General features: G+C 36.4%; 1 protein-coding gene across 1 annotated transcript; it reads left to right on the top strand.

The window, feature by feature from the left end:
• Positions 1 to 3959: 3959 nt before the first annotated feature.
• Positions 3960 to 11831, top strand: LOC139711435 (cytochrome c oxidase subunit 6A, mitochondrial-like). The gene is made up of 3 exons (XM_071623318.1): positions 3960 to 4063; positions 7394 to 7554; positions 11029 to 11831. The coding sequence occupies exons 1-3, from the start codon at positions 3961 to 3963 to the stop codon at positions 11107 to 11109; spliced, it is 345 nt and encodes a 114-aa protein (XP_071479419.1). The 5' UTR covers position 3960; the 3' UTR covers positions 11110 to 11831.
• Positions 11832 to 15293: the final 3462 nt, after the last annotated feature.

Consider the following 15293-nt stretch of genomic DNA (forward strand, 5'->3'; position numbering starts at 1 on the left):
ATATTTGAAATATTTCAGGTAACATGGAAACTACGCAAGACCAGGGGTCTTGTGCGGGTATAGTTCCCAACAAAAAGAAGAAGATGAAACAATATTGTTTTAAGATCACAACATGAAACAGACGAAAATATTACAAAAAAAGACAAAAAATACATTTTAGTTATAAAAAAAATTGTATAGTGGTAATTAATCATATAAACCCACAGAAAGATAACTCTCAAGGCAAAGTATCTGTATGTGTATATCTATTTTGTATTTCTTTTATGTCGAATTGCTCAATGACATGAACCGATAAATGCGTACTTTTATCAGCATTTATGTATCATTTTTGTTAATGATGGCAATAAAATTGTATTGAATTGAAAAACATATATATACATTATGTACACTGTATTTGTATACAGTGTATGACAAATAATATATCCAGTAATGTTACGCACTCTGCAAGAAAATTTCATAAAAGGTTTTGCAGTATCAAAAAACAAACAAACAAACAAACAAAATAATCAAAAAATGTTGGAAACCACAAAACCCATCTCAACCGAAATTTCAAAGGCCCTGTTGTTTTTGTTGTTATTTGAATTTATTTGGCGTTTATCATTCCCCTAAGAATATCTACGCCCTCTTGGTGTTGAATTGGCTTTATACGCAGAGGTGGCGGCGTGGGTGTTTTTGTACCGGATGGATTGATATATAAACATAGAGAAGATTTGAGTGTGAGTAATGAACACTGTGAAAGTTCATTCATTGAGATAGAAAATAATACTGTTAATAAGAATGCAGTGTTGGGTGCTGTGCAATTTTTTATAGATGCAGTTTCTTCTGTTTTGAACATTGTAAATAGGGAAAACAAAATAATATATTTGGTTGGTGATTTTAATATTAATTCAATGAATGTTTCTTCTTGTCCACATGCTAATGACTTTGTGAATTTATGTGCAACATATTCTTTGTATCCACTTATTCATTATGCAACCCGTGTGACTCCCAAATGTGCAACTTTATTAGATGATATATTTACAAATAATATTAGAAATATACTTTGTGGACTTATTTTGGCAGATATCAGTGATCATTTTCCTGCATTTTATGTTTCTTATGATGAAATTAAGGAAAAGAGGTGTGTTTCCTGGAAAAGACACATAAATGAAAGGAATATTGTACAGTTTTGTCGTAATTTGGAAAGTGTTGATTGGAATTTTAAGTCATTTGATCCTAATTGTTGTTATGATGAGTTTATAACGAAATTTGGATGTTTGTATCGCAGATGTTTTCCTTTGTGTGAAATTAAAGTAAAACATAGAAAGAATAAATCATAGATTAATAAGAATTTGATGAAAATGATAAGGAAAAAATGGAGATCATATAAGAAATATGTGAATAATCCTACTGAATATAGGAAAAGAGTTTCTAAAAAAAATTAGAAATAAAGTAACAAATGAATTAAAGAAAGTAAAACGTGAATATTATCAAAAGAAATTTGATGGTAATAAAGGAGACATAAAGTCAACATGGAAAGTTATTAATAATGCATTAGGTGTGAAATTCAAAAAACAAAATGTAATGAAAATCAATACTGGTGGTGCATCAATCACTACTAAAGATGATATGGTTGAAAGATTTAATTATTATTTTGTTGATATTGGTTTTAATCTTACAAACAATGTGCAATATTCAAGTCATAATCATAGTTCACAATTGACAAGAAATGATAAAACGGCATATTTTTCTCCAATAACATGAAAAGAAATTATTGATATTGTGAATGATTCAAAGAGTAGAACCAGTGTAGGATATGATGATATAGCTGTTGATGTTGTGAAAAGAGTGATTCATGTAATCTGTTCACCTTTATGTAATATATTCAATTTGTGCATTTCTAATGGCGTATTTCCTGATCTACTGAAGATGGCAAGGTAATTCCTATTTTTAAAAGTGGTGATATTTCTAATTTGGTGAATTATCGTCCAATATCTGTTCTGCCATTTTTTTCCAAAGTATTTGAAAATGTCTTTACGAACGACTTTACATTTTTTTTTATTTCATGTAATCTTTTATCAAACAATCAGTATGGATTCCGTTCGGGACACTCCAATTCCACAGCTCTTCTTGATTTAATACATAAAGTTACAACAGCATTTGATTTGAAACAGTATACTATTGGTTTGTTTCTTGATTTAAGCAAAGCCTTTGACACTCTTGATCATTCAGTTTTGCTGAATGAATTAGAAAATTATGGTATTCGTGGAGTTTTATTTAGATTATTTACAGATAATTTGTCTAAGCGTTTTCAGTTTGTAACGATTGACAATTATAAGTCTTCGTATAAACGCGTTCGATGTGGAGTGCCACGAGGTTCCATTCTCGGTCCATTGTTATTTTTGATTCGTATTAATGATATTGTTTGTTCAAGTAAAATTTTACAGTTTATTTTATTTGCAGACGACACCAGTGTGTTCATGTCACATAACAATTTTAGTTATTTAATGGATTTATTTAATTATGAATTGATTTGTTTGAGTACTTGGTTCATTGATAATAAATTAGTGATAAATTTAATGTAAGTAAAACTCAGTTTATGGTATTTAGTAAGGGGAAATTTGATGAGAATACTGTTTTGTATTTTAATGGTCAAACAATTTCTCGTTTGTCTTGTGTAAAGTTTTAAGGAGTGTATATAGATGACAAGCTTTCATGGCATGAACACATTGGTGTCGTGTGCAATCGCATTGCCAAAGGTATTTGTATCTTTTATCATCTGAGGCATATCCCTAGATAAATTCTGATTATGTTATACCATACTTTATTTATTTTCCATATCAATTATTGTAATATGGCCTGGTCCAATGGAAATGATTTTTGTATGAAAAAAAGCTATTTGAATAATTTCCAATGTATCTTTTAATGCCCACACCTCTATTTCTTCATTTGAAGCTTTTGAATATATATGATATCAATAGATATAATCTTGCAATTTTTATGTACATGTGTTCAAAAGGTTTATTGCCCTCCAATATTTCTTTTAAATTTTTATTGAATAGTAATGTTTATGCTTATAACACCCGTCATGTTAATGATTATCATTTATGTCATGTGAGAACAAATATTGCTAAGAATACAGGTTTTTTTTTCATGAAGGTCCATTAATATGGACCGAAATAACATTTGATTTGAAAATGAAACCGTCACTGAAAAGTTTTAAAAGGAATTATAAGTTTTTACTCCTGAATTAATATTCTCATTTAGAATGATTACTTTAATTGCACCTATATATGTCTTTTGATTTGTTCTTTTGTTCTGTCCTTTTCTTTTCCTCTTTTAGCTCTTTTCTATACTCCCGATATATTGTAAACAGTATTTATGTTTTCTAGGGGTCTGGCGATTTATAAGGCTTATTGCTCTTCTCTGCTGACCCCCCCCCCCCCCCCCCCCCCCCCAATTCACATGAATTTACGCGTCGGTTTTTGTTCTTGTTGTTGATTTGTGTATGTGTGTGTATTTCTTTTGATATTCTTATATTTGTATCTATGTGTTTTAATTGTATGAATTGTTTGATGATTTTATGTTGAATGGAAATAAACTTGAATTGAATTGAATTGAATTATACCCACAGAACTCTTGAGTTCTGTGATTATACCAAGTAAAGGTAACACAGAGAGATTTTTCTCCTCCTCGAAGATCTTTGGTGCGCTTCTGCAATGACAAAGCCTATCACGATTGCAAAGACCAAGTATGAAATGAAATGTAAAATATAAAATAATTTTCTCTAATTATTTGTATTTAAAAACAATTTTTTGACAAAAAATTATTAATTCATTTATGTAATGAATTTATTACAAGTAAATAAGCATAATTATGAGCAAAACTGTCAACTTTATGTGAACGAGCCTATTAGCCGGCAAAAGGTCATCTTGATGTTGAAGACCGGCCATCTGCAGCTTAGACTCCATTACGTGCAAAATGGCTTCTCAGGTAATGAACGTTCTTCGTCGCCAATTTTCTACTTCTCTGACACGGAGATCCTCCGCACCAGCACATGGAGCAGTTGCAGAAGATGCTCATGGTTAGTAGTATTGGAATTAAGAGTTTTTAGGGGTAAACTTGTTGTTTTTTGCTGAAAATAGATTGTTAAAGTCTAAGCATAGGACGATCAACGAGTGACGACTTGGGCTGCCGGCTGTCTAGTCTACATACTGTGATAGTGGCGAGTGGACATTGATCATGCCGATAATGTACTTTCATATCCATGTGGATATTTCGAATTCTCCAGAACCAAATTATACTAAAATCACACAAAATACTTCGCAACTTATTTTCAATCTCTCATATAAATTTCATTGAAATATATTGTCGGGAAGCGTTGATATCGACGTCGACTTTACGTCGCTCAAAACAGCTCCCTGCTCGCTCTTCGTGAGCGATGGCGGCTGCCTGCCTGCCTGCTGCGCAATCGCAATCTGAAACTCAAACTGAAGATTAAAGTTAGCCGCCCAATACTCAGTATTAAGCGAATTGGACTTTCTATTTCTGGAGATAGAATCGTCTAGCCAGATTGATAATGGCCACTCCAGTGAATAAAAGAAATCAATTGAGGAGGTGTGTGTGTGTGTGTGTGTACATACATGTGTCAGAGACAGTGTAGTGGTACCAGACACCAGGACCAGGTAGTGTGTGGCTGTGCGATCGCAGCAAGGAGAGAGCTAACAATAACATTTAACAATATCTTGGCCTCTTCTCTCTCGGGCTCATTCCGCTCCGCTATGCACTTGCCAAGTCTTGCCTCGTTGTTGATTGGCTGAGCCACAGTACTGCATTGGCCGAGTGTCTCGCTCGTTCTCGTAACCCATTTGTATGTACCCTCACAGCCTTGCTACGCACCACTGAAAAGTATCGGGTACATACAGTAGGTAGCTTGCTACGGACATCTAACATTTTGGACATTGATCTATGCACTTTGATGAGAATGCTGTTTTGTATTTTAATGGTCAAACAATTTCTCGTTTGTCTTGTGTAAAGGTTTTAGGAGTGTACAGGATTGTATATAGAAAGACTCTAGATGACAAGCTTTCATGGCATGAACACATTGGTGTCGAGATTAATAATTAATGGCCACTCCAGTTAAAAGAAATCAGTTGAGGAGGTGTGTGTATGTGTACATGTGTCAGTGACAGTGTACTGGTACCAGGTAATGTTTGGCTGTGTGATCGCAGCAAGGAGAGAGCTAACATTTAACAATATCTTGGCCTCTTCTCTCTCGGGCTCTCCCCACTCCGCTATGCACTTCAAACATCCTCGCACATACTGTACATTGCACATACTCGCACATGTCAAAAGTAGTAGCAAAACACAGATAAATCTCTCAAGAATTCATTAAAAAATACCACGAGAATGGAAAAAATTTGCATGTACGACCAAAACTACTCCTTTGATGACATTACCTGGCACAATTCGCCGGAAAATTCTGTAAGAAAGGGCGAAATTACAAGGAAAATTGACGTCATTTTCCAAAAAGCCACGGAGGATTACTTGATATCAATGTAAAGCTTATGAATGTAAAGCTTATCAATGTAAAGCTTATCAATGTAAAGCAAATCCAAATACCATTTGCAAGAACGGATACATACAAGAACTCATTTTTTGTAAGGACTCCCATGGCATGGAATAAATTAGAAAATGATATAGTTAAGGTGTCATCGTCGGAGAGCTTCAAGGGGGCACTTACAGCATAACCACGCACGTGTATTCAACATCAAAGTCAGCGATATGCAGTGTGCTGCCCTGCTGGCTATAACTTTCAGAAGGTTCAGAAGGTCAGAAGGAATGGAAGAAAGCGATGATGTAATATTAGAAAGACATTGTGGGAGAAAAACCCGATCAATGAGGGAAAAACTTTCATAGTTGAAAGCGACAGCAAACAGATCTTCAACCGATACTAGCTCGTCGTCGTCTGCTATGATAGGGATAAATGGCACGGTGTGTGCAGTGTGCTGAGCGAGACATGACGTCATCGCTCATGAATGGTGGCAGTGCGGACCGTAGTGCTGCTCTAGTAACTATACACAGCCCTGTCACATTTTTACAGCAAGTGGGCTGTGTATAGTTACTGCTCTAGGCACAGACTTTTTGTTTTTTGACTTTATCAGCTCTCTTCTGTAGACACCCAGCCAGACACAGTCTCCACAGAACATATCCGCGATGACCAGATACAGACTGATCTTTCGGTCAAGGCACAGACTAACTTTATTCAACTTGCCATTGTTGCATGAAAACCTGCACTAAGGTTCGACTTCCCGTGCCAAAATTTGACCACACGCAAAAGCATAGGTTTTACATGTAGCAGGCGGTCAAAGTTTGGATGGTGTTATGGTCAAATTTAATAATATGGGCAGCTTGCTTTAAATCATTCAGCTCCCGTTTACTTGACAAATGCATAACACAATATTAGATACTGTATAAGCTCTTATTTTCGCGAATAAGGAGGTCATTGACATTTTTGCAACATGTTTTCGTGATTTTGACACTGATGCTATCACGAGTGCACTAATCCCTTTTCAGTCGTGGCATTTTTGCATGTTGTTAAATTCTTGGTCCAACAGTGATTTGCAAAATTTGCAAAAATTAAACTTTCGCGAAAATAACAGCTGGTACTGTAGGCAGGTCTTGGTGTCTAATTAATTTCAGTTGCAGATTGCACAGGCAGTGTACGTCACAGTTGTCATGAAGAGTGAGGTTTTTTTTTGAGCGACGACATGAAAGTCATCAACCTTTCCTAATAATTGATTTGGTTCAAATTTACTTGAGTTATTCATGTATTGGATATATAAAGCTGGGGCTTTAAACTTTTGTATGTAGTATTTTCTATGATTTTTGGTACTGAAGACCTTCATACAAGTTGTAGTCACATAAAATTAGGTAGTCAACTTCATTTTCCAATTGTGTATGCAGTGTAACTGCAGTTGTATGCTGCAAAGCTTGCCAAGTGTGAGTTGTTTTGAGTGAAGTATACAACACCCTCATATCTGTGTAAAGTTTGATGGCAAGCTTAAGTTTCATATTGTGTATGCAGCAGCACAATATGTCGCAAAGCTTTTAAAGAATGACTTGTTTTAAGCAGCGACATGCAAGTCAACATCCATATCAAGGCTTCCCAATAAACGATTGTGTTCAAATTTACATGAGAGATTGGAAGTACGCTATGAGACTTTGCATCAACCAGAACCTCTCTCCTCATGCCAAAGGAGGGACCATGGCCAGCACTTTGCCCATATTCATTTCACACCACCTTGGTGCCTTCTTAACGATGGCCGCCATTTTTTCATCGAACCCCTCACCGAGAAGTATTATTGTTCTGTGGTCTATCCCTCATGCATCTCCCTCTTCTTCCCTGCCACAGGCACGGCAAAGACGTGGAAGTACCTGTCCTTCCTGGTAGCCGTCCCAGGTGTGATGTTCTGCATGGTCAATGCCTACAAGGGTGAAATGGAGCACAAGGCCCACCTTGAACACCACAAGCCAGAATTTGTCGCCTACCCGCATTTACGGATCAGGACAAAGGTGAATTACTCTGCCTCTTGTAGGAAGCATTTTTGTTGTTGTTGTACAGTACACTCCCATTATAGTGAACATGGTTATAACGAAATTCCGGTTACAACGAAGTAAAAATTCAGGCCATAACATTATCCGCTCTATACATTTTTATTGTTTATTTATCCGGTCACAACAAAATTTTGATATAATGAAAGAAAATTGCCAGTCCCAAGCACTTCGTTATAACGGGAGTCCATTGTATTTATCTTTTTATCTGTATTCAACTCTGCACGGTACAGTGGACTCCTGTTGTATTGTAACAATGTAACAAAGTGCTCAGGACTGGCAGTTTTCTTTCGTTGTATCAAAATTTCGTTATAACTGAACAAATGATAAAGAATATAGATCAGATAATGGTGGAACTAAGTGTTTACTTCGTTGTAAGCAAAATTTTGTTATAAATGTGTTGGTTATAAGAGGAGTGCACTGTATTAGCAAATGTGTGTTGTCTTGTGTGAGTTTTGTTTGTTGTCTGTGTAATTTGCATGTAAATATCTAATATACTGTGATACCTACTCCTGCCTCAATCTCAAATAGTGAATAAGCCATGTTTTCACTTTGACAGTTCCTTTCTACAATAGAAATGTCACACTTTTTTCTATTTGACTGGGAAAAATCTCTCAGAAAAGCTCCTGCGAGAAGTGTGATCATCCAATTAACAAAAGCCCTTTTTACACTTGTGTTTCTTAACCCTGTACTTTCTTTTGACCCAGAACTATCGTTAGTCCCATACCAATTTTTTTTTTTCAGCTTTTTACACTTGCCAATAAATCCTGTACTAAGCTCATGTCCCAGGCTAAAAAGAAAACTGACCTTTTTACACTCATATTTCTTAGTCCCGTAATTTCTGATTGGTCAGTGGGGTTCGGGCTTCGTCTCCGTCGCTTAACCCCAAATTATTTCTTTGTTCTGTTTACACTCGCTTGCTTGGCACACCGTAATTGCGGTGCTAACCCTGCTTTTTTGCAGGGCCAGATAGTATGGGATTAATGGTGGGGCTAGCCCACTTTGGCAAAAACAAGTGTAAACAGAAAGTGGGCTAAGGAAAGTCCGGTACTGACGGTAGGCCCCCCCCCCCCCCACCCTTATCCCCGCCGTTGGTACGGGACTAAGCAAAAATTTGCAAGTGTAAATAAGCGCTTACGTGAACTCCTCTTCTTATGTACAAGTGTGATTCATGGTAAGACAGGAAAGTACTTTAAGCTGGTATCTCACTGAGCGGCGAACGTTTGCGAACGTAGCGAATTTGAGATTCGCCAACTTTTCTGACGAATGTTTGCGAAAAATCAAAGTTCGCTTCTGCCATTAGCGACAGTTAGCGACTTTTAGCGATGTTTAGCGACAATTAGCAACACTTTAGCGAATGTTTGCGAAAGTGTTTGCGAACACAGGTGGCGACTATTAGCGAATGTTAGCAAATGTTAGCGACAATTTTGCAAATGTTAGCGACAATTTTGCAAATGTTAGCGACAGTTTTGCAAATATTAGCAACTGTTTGCAAATCCTTTGCGACAATTTTGCGAATGTTCTTGGACCTAGAAAAGTACCAGGCGATTGTGTATAGCAAGACCCATAAAACGACATAAAACCTTCCACTGAATTCAGATGTCTTGTGACAACTGTTCAAGATGGATTTCCAGGATATGGAAATAAATTTCTGCTAAGAAGAGGCTCAAGGTGTTGCTATCCTTGAAGAGCTGCTTTGTCAGGCTGCTGCTACAGCTATTCTCTCTAAAAAAGAAAGAGTGAAAATGTTCACTCTTGAAGAAGTGAATAACAGAAAAGAGTGAGTTTCAAGTGAAATTAGAGTGACTTTGGAATGAAAATGTTCATTTTCACTCATTTTGGAGTGACTTCAGGGATCACTCCAAGATTTTCGAGTGATCCCTGAGGTCACTCCAAAATGAGTGAAAATAGATATTTTCACTCAAAATTCACTCCAATTTCACTCAAAACTCACTCTTTTCTGTAATTCACTACTTCAAGAGTGAACATTTTCACTCTTTCTTTTTTAGAGAGTTGTGCAGCATAAGAGAAATAAAATAAAGAAAAACAAGAAAGAAAGAAGAAAAGAAAGAGAGTCAGAGAGTGCTTGTTGCAGAGGACAGACTTTAGTCAATATGAAAAGCTTTTGAAGCAATTACAATCATGATGGAGATGTCAAGAGCTTCAAGAACTTTCTTAGAGAGGAACCTTGTCTGTTTCAGAAGCTTTTATATAGGAACCATGTGGTTACTTGTTCGCTAGCAGTGGCGAATCATATAAAAACGTTAGCGACACCGTATTACGACCGTTTGCGAATTCTTACGAGTGTTTTGCGAACGTTTGCGAATTTTTGCAACTGTTAGCGAAAATACAAATTCGCAAAGGTTCGCAAAGAAATTTTGAACATGTTCAAAATTTCTTTGCGACAAGAAAAACTGTTTGCGACAATAAAAACCGTTTGCGAACTTTCTTGCGAATGTTAACGAACCTTTTGCAACCGTTTACGAACCCTGGCGAATTCCCAAATTCGCTACATTCGCAAACGTTCGCCGCTCAGTGAGATACCCCCTTTAGGGATTACTCAATATGAGAGCTGTGTAGAAAGTTCCACTCGAGTTGTGATATTTTCTTCTCATTTCCTTATGCTTGCTCCTTGTTGAGTGATACCTTTATCGCTTTTAAGATAAACTGAATGCAGTTATGATGCCATTGTATGAGGTATTGCAAAGCAGATTGCTGTAGCAACATGCATGTATTGTTAATGGAGTGGCATGCAACGAAGTGTCAATAGTAAGCAAATAATCAACGTTGGTGAAGGTGATGGGACAAACTATCACTTCCGAGGCGATCTGGATGTAGCTATCTTTCCGAAGCGCAGCTGAGGAAAGATAGCATACACATTCAGATCGCCAAGGAAGTGATAGTTTGTCTCATTGCCTGAAACTAAAAGTTGATTATTTGCTTTATATTCCACATCTAGGGTCCTAGAAATTCCCATTTTATTCCACATCTGAAACCGTTTTAGCTGTCTTTAGGTATCCTTAGGGCTTAGGCCACGTGTGCGCGTAGATGACGAAACAATGAAGTTGCTGCGCGCACTGCGCGGCACCGAGGTGAAAGTGCGTTGCAACGTGTACTATCAAGTGACCTAGGTCACATGATAGTCCACAGTGCAACGCACTTTTATTTCGCGTGTACTCATCTTGCGTTAGGACTATGTGGAGTGTGTTGAGATCAGCGAAACAAAAGGGACTATCAACATAGAGTGTAACGAACTTTTCTCTCAGGTGATGTGATGGGTAAAACTACGCTTCATCACGTGATCAGCTCTGGACCAATCCTATTGCAACATTCTTAGTATGTGGAATATAATACAGCATATTTAAACAAATGTCTATTTACTGCTTATGCCCGTATGAAATTAATTTGTCCTCCCCGTTTGTTGTTAACCCACAGGCTTTCCCATGGGGTGATGGTGTCAAGTCTCTCTTCCACAACAAGGAGGCCAACGCACTCCCTGAGGGCTACGAGGAATAGAGAATGCCCCACCCCACTGAGCTAGACCAGAAATACTTTAATAAGAATTGTGTTATTATATGATATGTGTGAATATCTGAGTGTGTTGTGAGTGTCAGGAAAACAAAAAAGGAGGGAGCTTTGCCGATTCAGGCTTGGGACTTTCGCAAAGGACAACAGCAAATTCTTGATGTCCCCTGTCTGTTGCTTGTTTATCTTTGTCCATTTACACCTGGAAAGAATGTTTGGAAATAGCTTGTCAAGGTACAAAATGATTCCAAAGTTAGTATTGAAGGGAACAGTATGAACTATTCCAAATCAAAGTCAAAACCAAACAATGAAAGATTGTCGTTCAAGTTAGTGATAAAAGTGGTAGGACTGTTGCTGCCATAGAGAAAATATTGTGAGATATTACCTTCTTGTTTTCACAAAGTATTTTTTGAGAAAGCTATGTAGCAGTTGATCCTCACAAATATCTTGTTTTGTTGGGCTTCTTTCTCAGAAATCACACCTTTAGAAATGAAGCAAAGTCTGTGCTACCCCCAACAGAATGTATCAAAGATGAATTTTGGGAAGCCTCTCCCTTTCCGACATTGTCCAGAAATTCACCAATCAACTGGACATTGAATGGCAAGATCCAGCAGTCTGTTACTGTGGTTTACAAGCTGTGTAATATGTACATTCAAGCACTTTTGACGTTGAACTGTTGTGGCGAATAAAGTGCGATTGTGATATTTGAGAAATTATCTGCCTCAAGTGTCCATTGTGTTCGTTCCCCTGTTGATACAATGTATAACACTGAACAATTTGGAATGTTGTATGGTGTTTGGTGTTTAGCTGGACAATCTGCTAGAGTGTGTGATGATTATTACCTGGTACACTCCACAAGAAATTGACACTTTTCGACAGAAGACCGAAATTGTATTTATATACACTTGTATAGGGCTCAACATTAGCGTTGGTCCAGGGCCACGGCCACTAAAAATTGATGTCGGGCCACGAAATTTCCAAAAATGACAATCTTTTGGTTGCCTGACCCGCACTTGAAAATGTATTGTTATGTTTCTGTTTATTTCGGGACACTGCGTTTCTTTTTCAGGCCACTAAATTTAACATTTAAAGATTTTAGTGGCCTGAATGGGCCATCAGAAAAATTTATCTTTTCTCTCTCTCTCTCTTTATATATGTATGTGTATGTATATATATACATACATCTATATATATATAGATAGATAGATAGATATGTGTGTGTGTGTATTTTACACGTGATACAAACCTAAAATGGTATAAAAACGCTTGATCTTGGCATTAAAGCACAAGTTTTTAGAAAACGTGTGCTTCCCCGCCAGGATGAAGCATTTATATATACATGTACACATAGGCAGCTAGACATGTAGCCTTCAATGACATAATATGGAAAGTGAGATCTGAAGAAAATATATGTGTGTGTATTTATATATATGTATATCATTTATTTTTATTATTATTTTTAAAAAGATATCCTTCAATTAATTTAAATGTGCTGCTGAACTTACAGTATTCTTACAGTACATTTACCCGTACAGAATGATAAAGACACGAAGAATACACTCCAACACCTGCTGTTCAGCAAATATTTTATGATTTTATTCAAAACATATTCATGATGAGTAAAATATTCAAAAATTCAATTTCACAAGAAAAAGAAATAAAAAAAAGTTTAGCACATAATCATGGAAAGATATGCCACATGCAATGGTGTCATGTATCATTTTTCTTCACTTCTCACTGCTTAATATTTAAGAAAACTGCACACATTTGCAGTAAAAAGGGAATGAGTGAAGCACATTTTTACATCCTTCATAACTATTATAAAGAGAGGATGTTATGTGTCTACACAATTATGTCCTGACAAAATCACAGCAAACACCTCAACATAAATTTGGCATAGCTGGTATCTCGTGTCAAACAATACTTGCTCCGGTATCACTTCAAGGTGGAGGTATATAGAACAAAAGAAACTACAACGACAAAGAGTAAATGAATTGGTAGAAATAGAAATAGAGGGATTATGGCTTGTATAAAATGCAAAGATGAAGACATAGGAGTGGTGAGAATTCCTACTGATTCGATTGTAACTTGGGAGTGCAACATGTGTCTCATTCCTGTGAAAACTTCCGTTTGATACAGACATTTATTAACTTCGTCTCATTAGCGATTCTCTATCTTTTGTCCGTCCCATCACTGAGGTGGTTTCTTAGCAAATCCCACGATGAGCACTGATATTTAGAACACAGCATATGGTAATCATAATATCAACATCCAGAGCTGATAGTCTTCAAACTCTGTGTAGCCCTTCCATGTGTGTGACTAATTGACCAATCTTCACTGTCCAATTTTTCTTTGTTGTAAGCTATAATGACAGACGATCCTGGTCATGTCATATGAAACTTGTGTGTGAGCAAGGTATTGTTTAGTCACTTCGATGGTAGGGAAAGAAATTACTAGATCACATGCATCTCCCAAAGGGTTGGTCTTCACATAAAGCCAATATATTCGGTACTGAATACTTGTAGTGTGTAATTCTCTGTATATATCCCTCTGCGCCTCAGAACAGGCCACTAGATTGATGGCGCATTACAAGTGCTGTACTTGATATAATTATTAAAGTATGTTAACAGAACCTGGCTACATTCTGCCCTGACTCTTTGATTAGGCACATTTAATACACATTCTATAAAAACATGTGGGCTAACAGTCTGACAATGGCTGCAACAAACTTACAGGAAGACCATACCTGCCTATAGAGCATACCAACACCAATACAGGTACATTGGACTATCAAACATTAATGATGATAAAAGGTGATATAATGGTTCTGTCATTTTCACAAACTTAATCTTGATGCATTGCTCTTGTTGACTTTCTGCCTCCACAAATTTTCTATGACATCCTTTGTTTTTCTTTTTTTCTTTAATGATAAATTGAAGAAAAGTTAAAGGGATATTCATGCTTGATATTAAAGAGGGAAAGATGTACATACATCAGATGGTAATGACTACATGTAAAAGGCCCTTGCCATGAAGTGTCCAAATATCCTTGCCAAAGTCAAATATCTAATAACATGGTACAGCTGTCATTTTTCATGTCAAAGTAGAATCTGTCTATATGAAATGGATCATTACAGCCTTCTGAATAAGAAAGAAATGGAAGCAACAGACATCAAAACAAAAACTACTTTTTTGATATGGCATAAATGCTCCATAGTATACTTCTAGATATCAATATGCATACATAAATGAAGGTCTGAATTTCATATATATTTTACGGTCACAATGTGAATGTAAAACAATGAGCTTTGACATGTGGGAAAATTTTAAAAACATCATGCAGAAAATTCAAAGTAGAAGAACTTAATGCCTTCATGAATGTCTTCCACATATCTAGCACCTCGGTGAAAACAGGAAAATCAAGAGTCAGTGTAGATTACACTTTGAGTACAAGTAGATAAACAGCATAAATAAAATGAATCTGAAGAAAAGCAACAGGAAACCAATGTATTTAAATGAGTGGCCACTGCCAGATAATAATCCGGTCAAGAAACCCTAAACAATACATGGTTGATGATCGAGGAAGTGGGACAAAATATTCTGAGGTCACCCCAGTCAATCATCACCTCATATTGCACTTGTGTTAAATACAGCTTAAACAATTTGATTCATTCACAAGAGAGAAAAAATAACTTCTGTAACTTCAGCTTGAATCATTTAGCACACTTTTGTAAGACAATGTTCTACATGAAGACCAAACATAAACTGTAAATACCCAGACTTGCTAATGAGTGTTACTTTGATGAGTCCATCTCAGGAGAAGTTGCTCTCGGGTATACAATTATTTAAATCTAAAAAAATCTAGCATTAACTCCATAAGATAACCTCTCACTTTAATATCCATTTGGCATACATGTGAATTTGCTCTGTATCATCTATATCATCATATTAATTATTTTTAAATGAAAAAAAAACAACCATGTGGTATGTTTGTGACATAGAATGATGTTCCTCTACAAAGAAGTGAAAACCTCTGTGCATAGTACACGACCAAAGGACTTCAATAAAGTATTTGAAAGAATCGCCAAGCTGGATGGACGTTACGAAGAAATAATAAATTTATATACAATGTTCCCAAAGTTGTAAGTTATAACTAGAGTCACCAATTTAAAAGAC

Source organism: Diadema antillarum, unplaced genomic scaffold (genome assembly GCF_040938485.1).
Source record: "Diadema antillarum isolate AM-2024a unplaced genomic scaffold, OU_Dant_1.0 seq00001659_RagTag, whole genome shotgun sequence".
Lineage (NCBI taxonomy): Eukaryota > Metazoa > Echinodermata > Echinoidea > Diadematoida > Diadematidae > Diadema > Diadema antillarum.

Coding starts and splice junctions, on each gene's coding strand:
- LOC139711435 (XM_071623318.1), top strand. CDS start 3,961: ATGGCTTCTCAGGTAATGAACGTTCTTCGTCGCCAATTTTCTACTTCT. Junction 4,064..7,393: donor AGTTGCAGAAGATGCTCATG/GTTAGTAGTATT, acceptor TCCCTGCCACAG/GCACGGCAAAGACGTGGAAG. Junction 7,555..11,028: donor ATTTACGGATCAGGACAAAG/GTGAATTACTCT, acceptor GTTAACCCACAG/GCTTTCCCATGGGGTGATGG.